This window comes from Anarrhichthys ocellatus, unplaced genomic scaffold (genome assembly GCF_004355925.1).
Source record: "Anarrhichthys ocellatus isolate YVR2014 unplaced genomic scaffold, GSC_Weel_1.0 scaffold4, whole genome shotgun sequence".
NCBI lineage: Eukaryota > Metazoa > Chordata > Actinopteri > Perciformes > Anarhichadidae > Anarrhichthys > Anarrhichthys ocellatus.
In genome coordinates, this window is record NW_022280034.1 from 9109518 (window position 1) to 9121453 (window position 11936).

Below are 11936 nucleotides of genomic sequence, written 5' to 3' on the forward strand. Positions count from 1 at the left end.
ACAGTGGGACTCGCTTTCTCTCTGGGTTCAAGTCAGGTCACAGTTGAAAGGTCACAATCTCTTCAACAGAGGAGACTCATTCATTCCTCCATTCATTGAGAGTTTTGGAGGGAAGTGACCAAGGCTCATGGTAATAGTAAAATTTTGAAATAACAACGTTCCGAGAAGAAGCTTCAGAGCATCTTTATCTGTAGTAGAAACACATATTTGTTTGTGTGAGTGACCTTATTGTTAACGATATAAGCTTTAGTGGTGTGTGCAAAGTGTGTACAGCCTATTGCCTTGACTGTATATTACGTATTGAGTCTGTGTTTGATCCATCCATCTCCAATCCCACCTGCGCTGGTGTGGACTATATTGCTCTTAATACTACATCAGTTGCTCTGAGCGTCTAATAATGACGCGGGTGGGTTTACTTTGGAGTTAGCTGAAAGTGCTGTGCACCGAAGGGCACTGACCAAGTGTCTGTATTTGAAGAGTTGGGTGTAAGATCGGTTTGCATTTGTCGACCCAGTTATGTGTGCGAGAAAAGGTTAAACGTTGCATGTGATTACATAAAACAATGAAACAACCATGTGGATAAAGAAATGTATTAGATTCAAATTTGAATTCAAACAAGATGTGTGAGATGTGGCAGCTAGCAAACAGGAAGTGGAGGGTTTACAGTAAAGAGATAGAAAAAGAGGATAGACAGATCAGATCAATAAAACGCAGATGAGGGAGTCCCACGGGAAGAAGAGGGGTGCGTTGCCATCTGACCTGGTTCACTCTGGCACAACATGAACATAACTCTTTTATCCCCTCAACAGGCACACAACGAAATAAAGGATATCTGCACCGACTCACCAGCCCGAACTTTTATTGCACATAATGATGCTGGTTTGTTGAACTTGAAGTTGTTTACCAAATACACGACATAACAGGAATGCACCGCCGGCACTGCAGTACTCTCTGAACACAACATGATATCACTCTCATGCCAGTTATTGGTGTGAGTGCTCTCAGAGTAATCTAAGGGCTTCCTTGGCTCGTCATATGATGCCTCTCCTTCTAATACAATGCATTAGAAGAAAAGCTTGCTCTGTGGATCATATCTCCAGTGCTGTTTGTGCTCCTCTGTGGTTGCTGCTGCTGTATAAGTGACAGGTGGTCGGTGTTGGTAAAAAGAAAAACAATTTTCACATGTCGAAGATGGATACTTGTGTGTGCATGGTAGATAAAATCAGAAAATAGAAACATAAACAAGCATGGGAAGCTTTTCAAGACTGAGATGGATGTAGACATACGCTAACTAACAGACTTTTTTCCGCAGGACCGGTCACCAGGAACAGAATCCTTTTCTCGGAACATGAGATGGGACAGTGAATGTCTCCTGGACCACCCATCCTCTGTCCACTCCCTGTCGACAGATGGGCAGTCTGTGTGTGTGTGAGAGTGCATGTGTGTATGTGTGTGTGTGTATGCACATCTGTGTGACTGAATGAGAGTGAGTCCAGACCTTTGTCTGTGTGGCTATGGGACAAAATGGATACAGTGTTGTTTTCACATGCAGATTTACATAAAGACGTATGGATGCTCTTTTTTGTTCCTCCAGTAAACACAGACTGGTGAATGCACAAAAGCTTTCTTCCAAAAACAATGCTTGTCTGACTGTTTCAGTTCCCTATAAATTCTTATAATACTTATCTTTTTTTAATTTTTTACGAAATGTAATGTTATAGCCATCTAGAGGGCAAGGGCCATTAATCATTACTCACTCAAAATCGATCATGAAAAGGTTTCATCGAGATATAGAAGCAAGTTTTAACTCCTTCTATTTGTAGTTAGCTTTGATTTCTTTCTTAGATTTGATAAATTCCCAGAAAGTTGTTTAACTGGATTAAACTGTACAGAAAAAAAATATTCTCAAACCAAATAAACTCATGTAACCATTTGTGTCTCCTATCATAACACTTATTTCATAGCCAGAAGAGACCTATCTGTATACCTGTTGAAGTGCTTGTTTTTTTAGCTTTCTTATTCAGTGACTGTTATTGTAAGTTTAGTCTTCATGTCATCCCAGCATCAACATTTTCAAAGAGTGATGTCAGATGGAATAAACAGTGATTCTCTTTCAAAATTACATTACGTCACAAATTGTAAATTACAGGGGGCACACTGAAATTGAGATTAATCTATTTTGTCCCACATAAGTGACTCTGAAACTGATTTGATTTCTTTATGTCTGTCTGTTTCCCTCTCTCATGAATTATCTATCTACTTATAGCAACCCAGCTTCCTCTCTCCTCCTCACCCGCTGCCCCCATGTCCCCCACTGCCCTCAGTCCTTGGTCTATATAAATCACTGTCTCATCAAGATGATACACACTAGGCAGAAACGTCCTTCTTTAATGTTAAAACCTGGAGTTAAACTGGGAGTTACATTTTGTAACAGATTTTCACCTAATCATCATGAAACAATTGTAATAATTGTAAAGTAATTATATCATAATATTGACATTTTCTTTGTGGGGAATTTAAAATGAGGCCTCGACCTAAATGTCAAACCTGTGTGTAGCATGTCTGACATTGCAAACTTTATTATAAGCACATTTACTGAGCCCGCGTATGTCACCGTATCTACTTTTTCCTTTAGCATATCAAGTGTTGGGGCTGCACCGCAGTGAACTCCGTGATACTCGATAATTAATTTTGCTTGAGGGAAATTAATTGTGTGAGCACCATACACAAACATCACACTGTGACACAATCAACCGTAAAACTCGCAAACGTTGTCAATCTTTTAGATAAACACGTTCGGCAGGGTGGCATGTATAGTCATGATCTGAACTAGAGTAGAACGTGTCAGGTTCCCTGGTTTATATAAGGCGAACATTTGGCCTCAGGTGTCAGCGTAATCCAACAGTAGCTTGCCTCTTTTTATGCATAAAGGCAGCAGTGTTTCTGTGCCATCCTGTGATTCCCCTCAGTGTAACGTTAAAGAAAAAAAAATTCAGCATAACAAAGTTTGTTTTGTATATTAAATTAGGCTGTGGGATGATGAGATGAGGGATTCAAGGGTGATGATAACAACATCATACTCTGAATTAAGTCGCAAGTTTGCTGCTGCAAATATCAGTGTATGCACCTGTGTGGATCTCTCAGGTATCTGTAGGTGCATTCACTGATAGGCAGTAAAACAGGGTCAGTTCAAGGCTTCAAGGAGAATAAAAGTCACCCGAAAGAGACAACAATCTGCTGGATCTCCTTTTTTGGAGAAGTTGTTCTAGGAAGTGAAAGTTGGAGAAAAATTTAATTGACTCTTTCGTCTTGCAGCGAGACTTTGATTCAGTTGGCACGATACAGTCTGCGAAGCACTTGCTAAATAGAAGATTTACGCAAGACTTAATTTGGTGATCAACATTATTGGTGGTTGGTTTGTCCGACTCACCAAGAACATCCCAGTGCATGATTGTTAATAAAGAGAGTGCAGGTTCGTGTGTGTGTAGTGGGCGTGGAGAGTGAGATGTCTCCTTCCATGTAGCCGTTGAGCTGAGCGCGTCCGTCATATGAGCCCAGTTGGAGAAAAGCGCACCGGAGCCGAACATCCAATGGGGCAATCTCAGCGACTTTTCACACTGACTGGATCCTGCGTGCAGCCACAGCATCTGGACTGAGTGATTAACGATACACAGTCGGTAGCGAAGAGTTTCCTGGATAGTTTCTTTTAACCAAGAAGTTAACTCAAAAGAAGCGCAGCGATGACAGCTGAGTTTATTTCACCTAGAAGAGACTGAGACCCGCATCTTGCTGCGTCGCATCCAAACCGATTGTCCCTTCTGTTAGGATAACAAGGACCTACAGGATGAATTCCGCTTTCATACTAGTGTTACTTGGAGTGGTGAGTAGCCTCTAACAAAGTCTGTGTAGCCATAAACTTGGATATCACCTGCGCATACACACAGCCCTATTTACTAGATTATTAGTTATTAATACGTAGTTTAAGTTTTTTATAAACCTCTCTTCCGCAAACTTTTCTGCTTCCAGCCTTCAGCAGTCATCATGTTTTGACGTTGGGCTACAAGTTACAGGTTTTTCCCTGCATCGAAGTGAAATTTCACTGACTTTATGACAGTTTAAATTTCACCTGTGGTTTCTGCTTGTAAAAACGTCCTTGGTAAATCTTTTAGGTCTGGGAACTTTATGTCCTTGCACCTGTCCTGTCTTCAGTCCCGGGCTGACAATGTAAAGCAGAGTGGATGTATGCAGCATCCATTTAGGTTGATACTCTACAGCTCCAGTTGCTGGATCTGTAGTTCCACCCTTCTCAGTTATATGTGGCCTTGCAGATGGCAGGACAATAACAGTGTCACAGTGGCCTCTGTGAAGGAGTTCACCAATAAACCACGTGTTAATAGATGAGGTGAAATTACTGTAATTCTTCCTCCATTAGCAGAAATCAACAACAGAAATCCTGATGGAAGCTCCGGGAATTCGCATCTTATAATCTTCCCGATTTATCTCCAATTCCCTTGAGGCCATGCAGGCCCAGGAAGGAAATATATTAGTGTTTTCTATATCTGACAGGACATGGTCAGCCAGGGCTACGCAGCTTGTCAAGGTCCTAGTTATGGAATAGCCTGCATCACTGATACATGACAGCTGCTTCCACTGATGGGTATGCATCCTCTGCTGGCTCAGTGCATGCAATATTGATACAACCCGAACCATCCCCCCTCACTCTTCCTCTCCTCCTTTCACCTCACACTCACTTCCCTCTCTTCTTCTCTTTCTGTCTATCTGTCTGTCTGCTCCTTTCACTTCACAAGAGATGATGATTCAGCTTTGTTTGAGAAGGTATTAGCTGTAATGTCATTGCCAATGGTGTTCCCACAGCAGTTCAGGATCCATGGATTTAAATTAGGCCCAGCTTATTGGAAGGCTGCTATAGTGGAACTCTAATGGCTTAACAAGCGCTGACAGCTGAGGTCCGGAGGTTAAGTGCCTCCAACTGGAAATTGACTGCAGCATTAGTAAGATTGGTTGCTCTGAAGTTATGTGTCCAGATGCTTCTGCACATGCTTTTGTGTGTGCTTGTTGATGTGAGTGTGCGATCAACTTGCTCGTTGCTTTGGCTTCAGGGAGATCAGCTGACAAAAGTTGAAGCTTCCATCTAAAACACAATTACAGGAAACGGGCAGGTCGAGCTGCAACTTGCTAAGTGCATCCTTTTCCTTCATTCCACGAGCTATTTGCTCAAATCACATCACAAAACACCCTCTAATTAATCTGTTTGCATAATTTAGCAGTCATTAGTGATGCACTTTAATCTGAGTTTCAGGACTTTGAGATGCTTTGATGTTGCACCCACACCCGGAGCTAGAATAAGGTCAGAGAAACACTAAGTAGAAGCCAAAAGCTGGAACTTGGAATCCTTTCAAAAGCGTCAGGCAGACACTTTGGAGCAGGTTTGTTCACATGTGAGGCTATTTATGCGTTTGTGCAAACGTATGCGTGCCGCTGGGTGTGTACAGTATATAAGGGGGCAGTTCCCGGGGAAGAGTGTGGGATGACAGATTTGATTCATCTCTGAATGAATGCTTGTTCCGTAAGGTGTGTGTGAGGTAGAGAGTGTGTTGGGGTGAATAAATGAGAAAAGTGAAGCTCTGACGACAGACAAATATGTTGTTGTTTTTTGCTGCACTGTGTTAGAGTGTCATATCTCAAGAAACCAATTTCCGCATATTCAGTTGGTTTCTGTAAGTTTGGTATGACTAAAGAGCCTGAACAACATCGGAGGATTCATTAATTAAATTAAAGTCACAGTGAGTTACGGTCTCCGCAGGATAAGATCAATAGCGAGAGGGAGATATGACAGCTGATTTAGAAGTGCCTGAGGGGACACATGTTTTTTAGAACTCCTCACTCTTGCCAGTGGAATTCCACATATACCTGAACCTTGATTCTTGACGATTTATGTCAAGCGTACCGCCTTCACGCTAATGCACCCCTCAGTGTACACACACTCATGCACGCACACAAACACACCCACACACCTTTAAACTGTGTAGAAAACTGTAATATACTTCAAAATCTCACGTTGACTACTTTTTATGAGATATGGTAGCAAAAAAAGGTTTAAGATACAACTTGCCCTCTGATCTGCGGCTTGTCCATCAACCAGTGAGAACATCATAACATCATAAATGAAAACAATCCCTACTCATTTATCTGGAGCGAATGGAAGACAGACCTCTCCTCTGGCTCCGTGTCAGAGGGCAATCCCTGCTTTCACCAAGGTTTGCTTTGGAGACCGAGGTGTGTGGAAGTTTTAAAAAAAAGCCCCAAAAGATTAAGTATGATAAACTGCAAAAGGTCACATAGACACAGAATCCTGGAAACATCCAGGCCGGGCATGAGTGTGTAAGCGTGTATACGCACTCTCATGCATTTGCAAATGCATAGGCACGCACAAACATCTTCACATGTCAGCGGCCAAGATAAAGCACTCAACAGGTTACTGTTTGAAGAATGCAGAGAGAACATATTCCAGAGTTACCTGGTGTGAATGTGTGATTTGTTTTTTACTTTTATTACTGATATCTATGACTTTAGGTGTGGATGGGACTTTTAAAATGCGCATATTGAATGTAGTAGTAGAATTAAAGTTTGCCTTGAAGTGAGTCATACATGCGTGTAGCATCAGGTAAGAATAAGGAGTGGTGGTTTCCAAACTCTCTGCTTTGCGACCCTTTAAAATTGAGCAATGTGTCTTCGCAACCTTAAATCACAGGTCCCATGAGTCTACGAGTTGTAAGAAGTTCAACTAAAGAGTGATTTTTCCTCCTTAGAATGTGTCATTTATACTTTTAAAAAAGTATATAAAAGCTATTTAGTATCTCACAAGAACATAGAAAAAACAGAGAGAACCCAGAACAATGGAGAGTTTGGTGTCGCTGAAATCTGCATTTTGGTTTTCCCCATCCCATTAATCATCTCATCATCTCACATCCCCTTAGATTAACCTTGCAGCCTGTTGGCCAGTCCTGACGCCTACGCTTGGAACCACTGGTTTAGTGGTTCCGAAATAAATCTTAAAGGAATCCTAGATGATTAAAGACAGTCTTTCTTTCTATTGCTTTTTCTTGTGAAATACTGGATGTTTATTCCTCTTTAAGGCCTCACATTGCACAATGCTAGACCTTCATTTTTTTGTGTTCATGTTCTACTAATCTTATGGATGCTGCTGAATGTAGATGTTGCTTTGCTTCTCCCACTTTGAATGATGATTTAATCTCTGGTGATTGGCAGGTTGGGGCTGTGGCCAATAAGGAGGATTGTTTGTCGGGTCAGTATACAACCGGTGGAGAATGCTGTGCACAGTGCCAGCCCGGCGAGGGCGTCTTCAAACCATGTGGAGTCACACAGACTGTCTGCTTCCCCTGCCTTGACAGTGAGTATCACAAAAGTCATATATATATACACACACACACTCAATGTTTCCGCAAAGTTTGAATTAAGATTCAAAATCATCCTGTGGGCCGATAAATCTGGACATTAAGATGGGTTTCTGTAGTTTTTGTCAAAACAATCTTGTTTTAGTATGATATCAATATTAAGTTACTATAGCATTTTCTTTTGTATAGTGCTAGGGGTTGTATTGGTGATAGTTAGCTCTTTATTGATCCCACTCTTGGACAGAATTGAATGTTAAATGAAGTAACTCAGACAAATTCAGGAACATAAAGAAGACTGGTTTATAGCCAGGGTAGCGATTCAGTGAGGCCTTTACTACTGCGGCGCGATAAGCTAAATGCTATATGCTATCCATTGCAAGTCGGAAGTCGACAATTTGAGTTGTTTTGGTCACAAACCAAAGTATTGTAGAAATAAAAATGTTGACCTGATGATGGTGCTAAATAAAAATTGTAAGGGATCACCAAAGTCCTACGGATACATCGTCTCAATTGATGCCAAACATTTTGCGTGCTGGTGGAGCTCGATGGAAAGTTCGGAGGATCAGCAAAGTCATTTTGATTCATCCTCAGGGGGCCATGGATAGCTTTACCAACTTTGATTGCCATCCATGAGAGATTTGTCTAGATATTTCAGTCTGGACTGACTGACTAACATTGCCCCTAGTGTGGCTAAAGACAGAACACAGTTTTTTCGATTAGCCGACATCATAGATCTGAACATCAGTTTGGACTAATTATTATGCATAAATGTAAAATCTTAGACTTATTCAGTTGCGTGTCAGGAATCAAACTCACTGTGTTCCAGCATAACTGTCCTTTTCATGGCCCTCACCATGTAGGGAGAGAAGCTGTGCCGGACCGTAAGACTTTATGAGGACAGCGATGTTAAGAGGATACAAGAGTGGGATCAGCTCCAAATGTTGTTTCAGGGGAAGATATTTAAAGCATCAGACAAGTTATGTCACAGTGATTAAGATGGTAAGCAGTGTAGATTTAGATTTTTTTAAACATGACTGACTGGTGATTGAAGAGCTCAAAGGGATATTTAAGGATCCTCTGTACCTTTCTGCTTGAGTGAAGGGAAAATAAATCAACATTTCTAAGGTGTTCTTTTATTTCTTTAACTCTATTATGGGAGGACAAAGGCCAGCTTGAGCCTGCAGAGGCCAGGGTTGGTCCACAGCCAGTTCCTTCACTGTTCCCAGAGTTTTCCCTGACTATTCTATGTGGTTGTAAACCTCCCTGGGTCAGTGAAGGAAGGCAAACCCTGAGCCAAGGAGCCCCACAGTCAGAAAATAATTCAGACTCAAGGTCGTGAGAGAAGTCACAGAGAATATGGACATGGAGAAAATGATTTATTTGCATTCTTATGGGCTTCTTTGGAACGATTTATGCTTTTATAAGTGTCTCTCAGTTACATCTTTATAACATATTGTTGCCATGGGGCTGCTTATCATCTTATGTTTGCATAAAAACTATATTTTAGGCTTTAGCTGTGCCTCTGAGGTTCCTGCTTTCTGTTGCACAACATGAAGGCTTTCAGGCGATAACTTTCACTCTCACAGTGCTTGTTCTGCTCAGACATAAACAAACACAGACATTGACATGCTCCCAAAACTGCCATGAGGCCAGACAGGCTCATGGAAAAAGAGAAATGCAAAGTGGATAACTCTCCATCAGATAACATCAGTATGATATTTTAAGAACACATCAAACACATTGATTAGATCAGTAATGCAGGCTGAAAGAGCTGAAGTGTGCGTGAGCAGAAGCATTTTAGCATCAACTTGTTTTGAAGTCTCAACCATCAGTGGGTTATTTAGTCTCCTACCTGTAAATCGACTATTCACAAAACCCGGCCCTGAAACAGTGATTGTCCAATCCAACCAATCATTTTGTTGTTAACAAAAACTCATATGACAGAAACTACTTTTATTTATTTCAACATTATGTCTTTGCGTGTGTTGTTTCAGGCATGTCGCCCACAGTTGATGGCTTCTAATGTGCACAAGCATCCATTTATAAGAGACGGAGTGTGGTTTCCAGACAGCGTTAAGGCTTCATTTAGTAGATAGTTAACAGGGGCCTGGCTGGTGTGCTAAAAAGGAGGGCCAGTAGAAACACACATAGGAGTTTAGATGAATGAACAGATGGGTGGAGATGAAACAGAACAAGTAGAGCTGGAATGGAGACAACTTCTCAGCCAGCAGCTAATGGTTCATATACAAACACACACACACGCGCACGCGCACACACGCATAAACATGTCCAGAAGAACACACACAGACACAAAACTCCCACACATTCACCCAACACACACCTCATGCTGCGCAGCACCCAGAGCGGATAAAGTCAGGAGTCCTTTTATGGGCGTTGAAAACAAAGGATTGAAATGAGTTGGAGGCGAAAGCACTGTTATGATGCGATATGCTGAGCCAGGAAAAGACCGTCTGTACCGCCCCCCCCCCCCCTTCCTTTAACCCCCCCTTCATGCTGCAGGCTAACGTTATTAATGTATTGACTTGCATTATTGATGCATGACATTATGATAATGGCTCTGAGAGTACTCGTGGGGAGAAAGGGGGGTGAGGGTAGAGTGTGTATGTCTGTTTGATGAGAGGGAGGGTGATGCAGGAGATAATGGGGTGAAGGGTGGGAATGGGGGGGGGGGGGGGGGGTAACAGTGTGTGACTGGACTGGACGATAGGTTGTCCACTTCCATAATGACATAATGGAACAAAAATGTAAAGGACCCACATTGGACCACCAATTTGGGACAGATTCATCTCAAATGACAGTCTCTGCTTTCTTTGTCTCTGCGTCTGTGTCTCAGGGTCTATCTGTCCTCCATCTCTGTTTTAATCTCTGCATCATCAGAGCGTTTGCCGTGGTTGGTGGGCCAGTGACGCAGACCGAAAACTTGATATGCCATGTCACACAACCCCCCCAGTCTCCTACCACACACAGTTTTGTTTAGTTTGAGCTGAAATAATATGAATAAATGCCCCAAATTCTCTGGTCCCAGTTTCTAAAATGTGAACATTTGCTGTTTATCCGAGAACTCTATGATAATTTATTGAATATCACTTCAGGTTTCAAAACATTGTAATGGACATTTTTCACAAATTTCTGACAAATTATAGACACAACAGTTAGTTGAGGAAAGAATAAACAGAATCAAAATGAAAACATTATAGTTGCAGCACTAGTTTAGTTTAAGTTAAGGAATCTCGACAGAACAACTGAGAAAAGATCTGGAGCTTTTAATGTAGCAGCAAACTATTTTGACTCGAAGCACGTCTTGATCAGCCTGTTTAGTTTAGTTTACTTTAGTGTTGCAACAAACAATTAATGTCATTGTCACAAATTAATCTGCCAATTACTGTCTGGATTAATCAATTCAAAGTTCGGTCTGTAGATTGAAAAAAACAGTGAAAATTCCCATCACAAATTCTTAACTCCTAAGATGATGGTATCATATTGCTTGTTTTGTCCGACCAACACTTTGAGAACAAAGATATTAATTTTATTATCACAGAAGACAAAGAAAAGCAGAAAAAATCCTCAAAAGTAAGAAGGGGGAACTAGAGAATTGTGGCATTTTTGCTGAAAAAATTGTCAACACAGTTGCAGACAATTTTATTCTATCTTCCACCTCCCCCCATCTTTCTCTCTCTCTCACACACACACACACACACACACACACGCTGCTCTTACAAATAGGTCTGTTGCATTATTTAGTGTGTTTTCCAGTTCTCTATCCAGACGAAATACAATTCCATAAAACATGCAATATTGATTGCGTCCCTTGCAGCCATATCTGTCAGGTATACAAAGCATTTATGAAACATATGTGATGTATGTAAGTTCATCATCTAAAGAAATCCTTTTAAAAATATGTTTTTAAACACGTTTTCTTCAGAATCTTTTATCGTCCAAACTAGCAATTAAGTTGTTTCATATCCACCAGGGGAGATGGGTATAAAACAGAAATCCTGTGACAGTGTGACTTTGGAAAGCTGACTCCAAATGTATTAACAGAAACGAGCCCTTCCCAGGTTGATAAATAACAGTTGCACTTTATGACACACATTTAATACAACAACTGTTAAGGTGATTTAAAGCGGAGGTTCTCAATTGTTTTTAAGCTAAGGGCACCTTACAAGATAGAGAACATACCAGGGACCTTGGAATAATTTGACGTAGGCTATATTTTACACTTCTATAGTCTTAGTTGTGAGTAAGAGCAACACAAAATAAATATATTAGAAAGATATTAGCTATGTATTAAACACATTTGTACCATATCAACACAGAATACCCATAAAACAATGCAGCTGACATCAATTCAATTAGCTGGGAGTAACACTGTACCTAAACAAAGTATCAAAGGCAAATCAAGAGAAAGGGATCATTCAAAGTGCATTTCAGAACACACACACACACACACACACACACACACACACACACACACACACA

At 41.1% G+C, this 11936-nt stretch overlaps 1 protein-coding gene across 1 annotated transcript in view; it reads left to right on the top strand.

Moving 5' to 3' along the window:
- Window positions 1-3330: 3330 nt before the first annotated feature.
- ngfrb (nerve growth factor receptor b) overlaps window positions 3331-11936 on the top strand; it is a 25879-nt gene continuing 17273 nt past the window's right edge. The window contains exons 1-2 of the mRNA XM_031843644.1: window positions 3331-3880; window positions 7291-7432. Of these exons, the coding sequence (XP_031699504.1) occupies window positions 3845-3880; window positions 7291-7432 (178 nt within the window). The 5' untranslated portion in view covers window positions 3331-3844. The remainder of the gene's footprint in view (window positions 3881-7290; window positions 7433-11936) is intronic.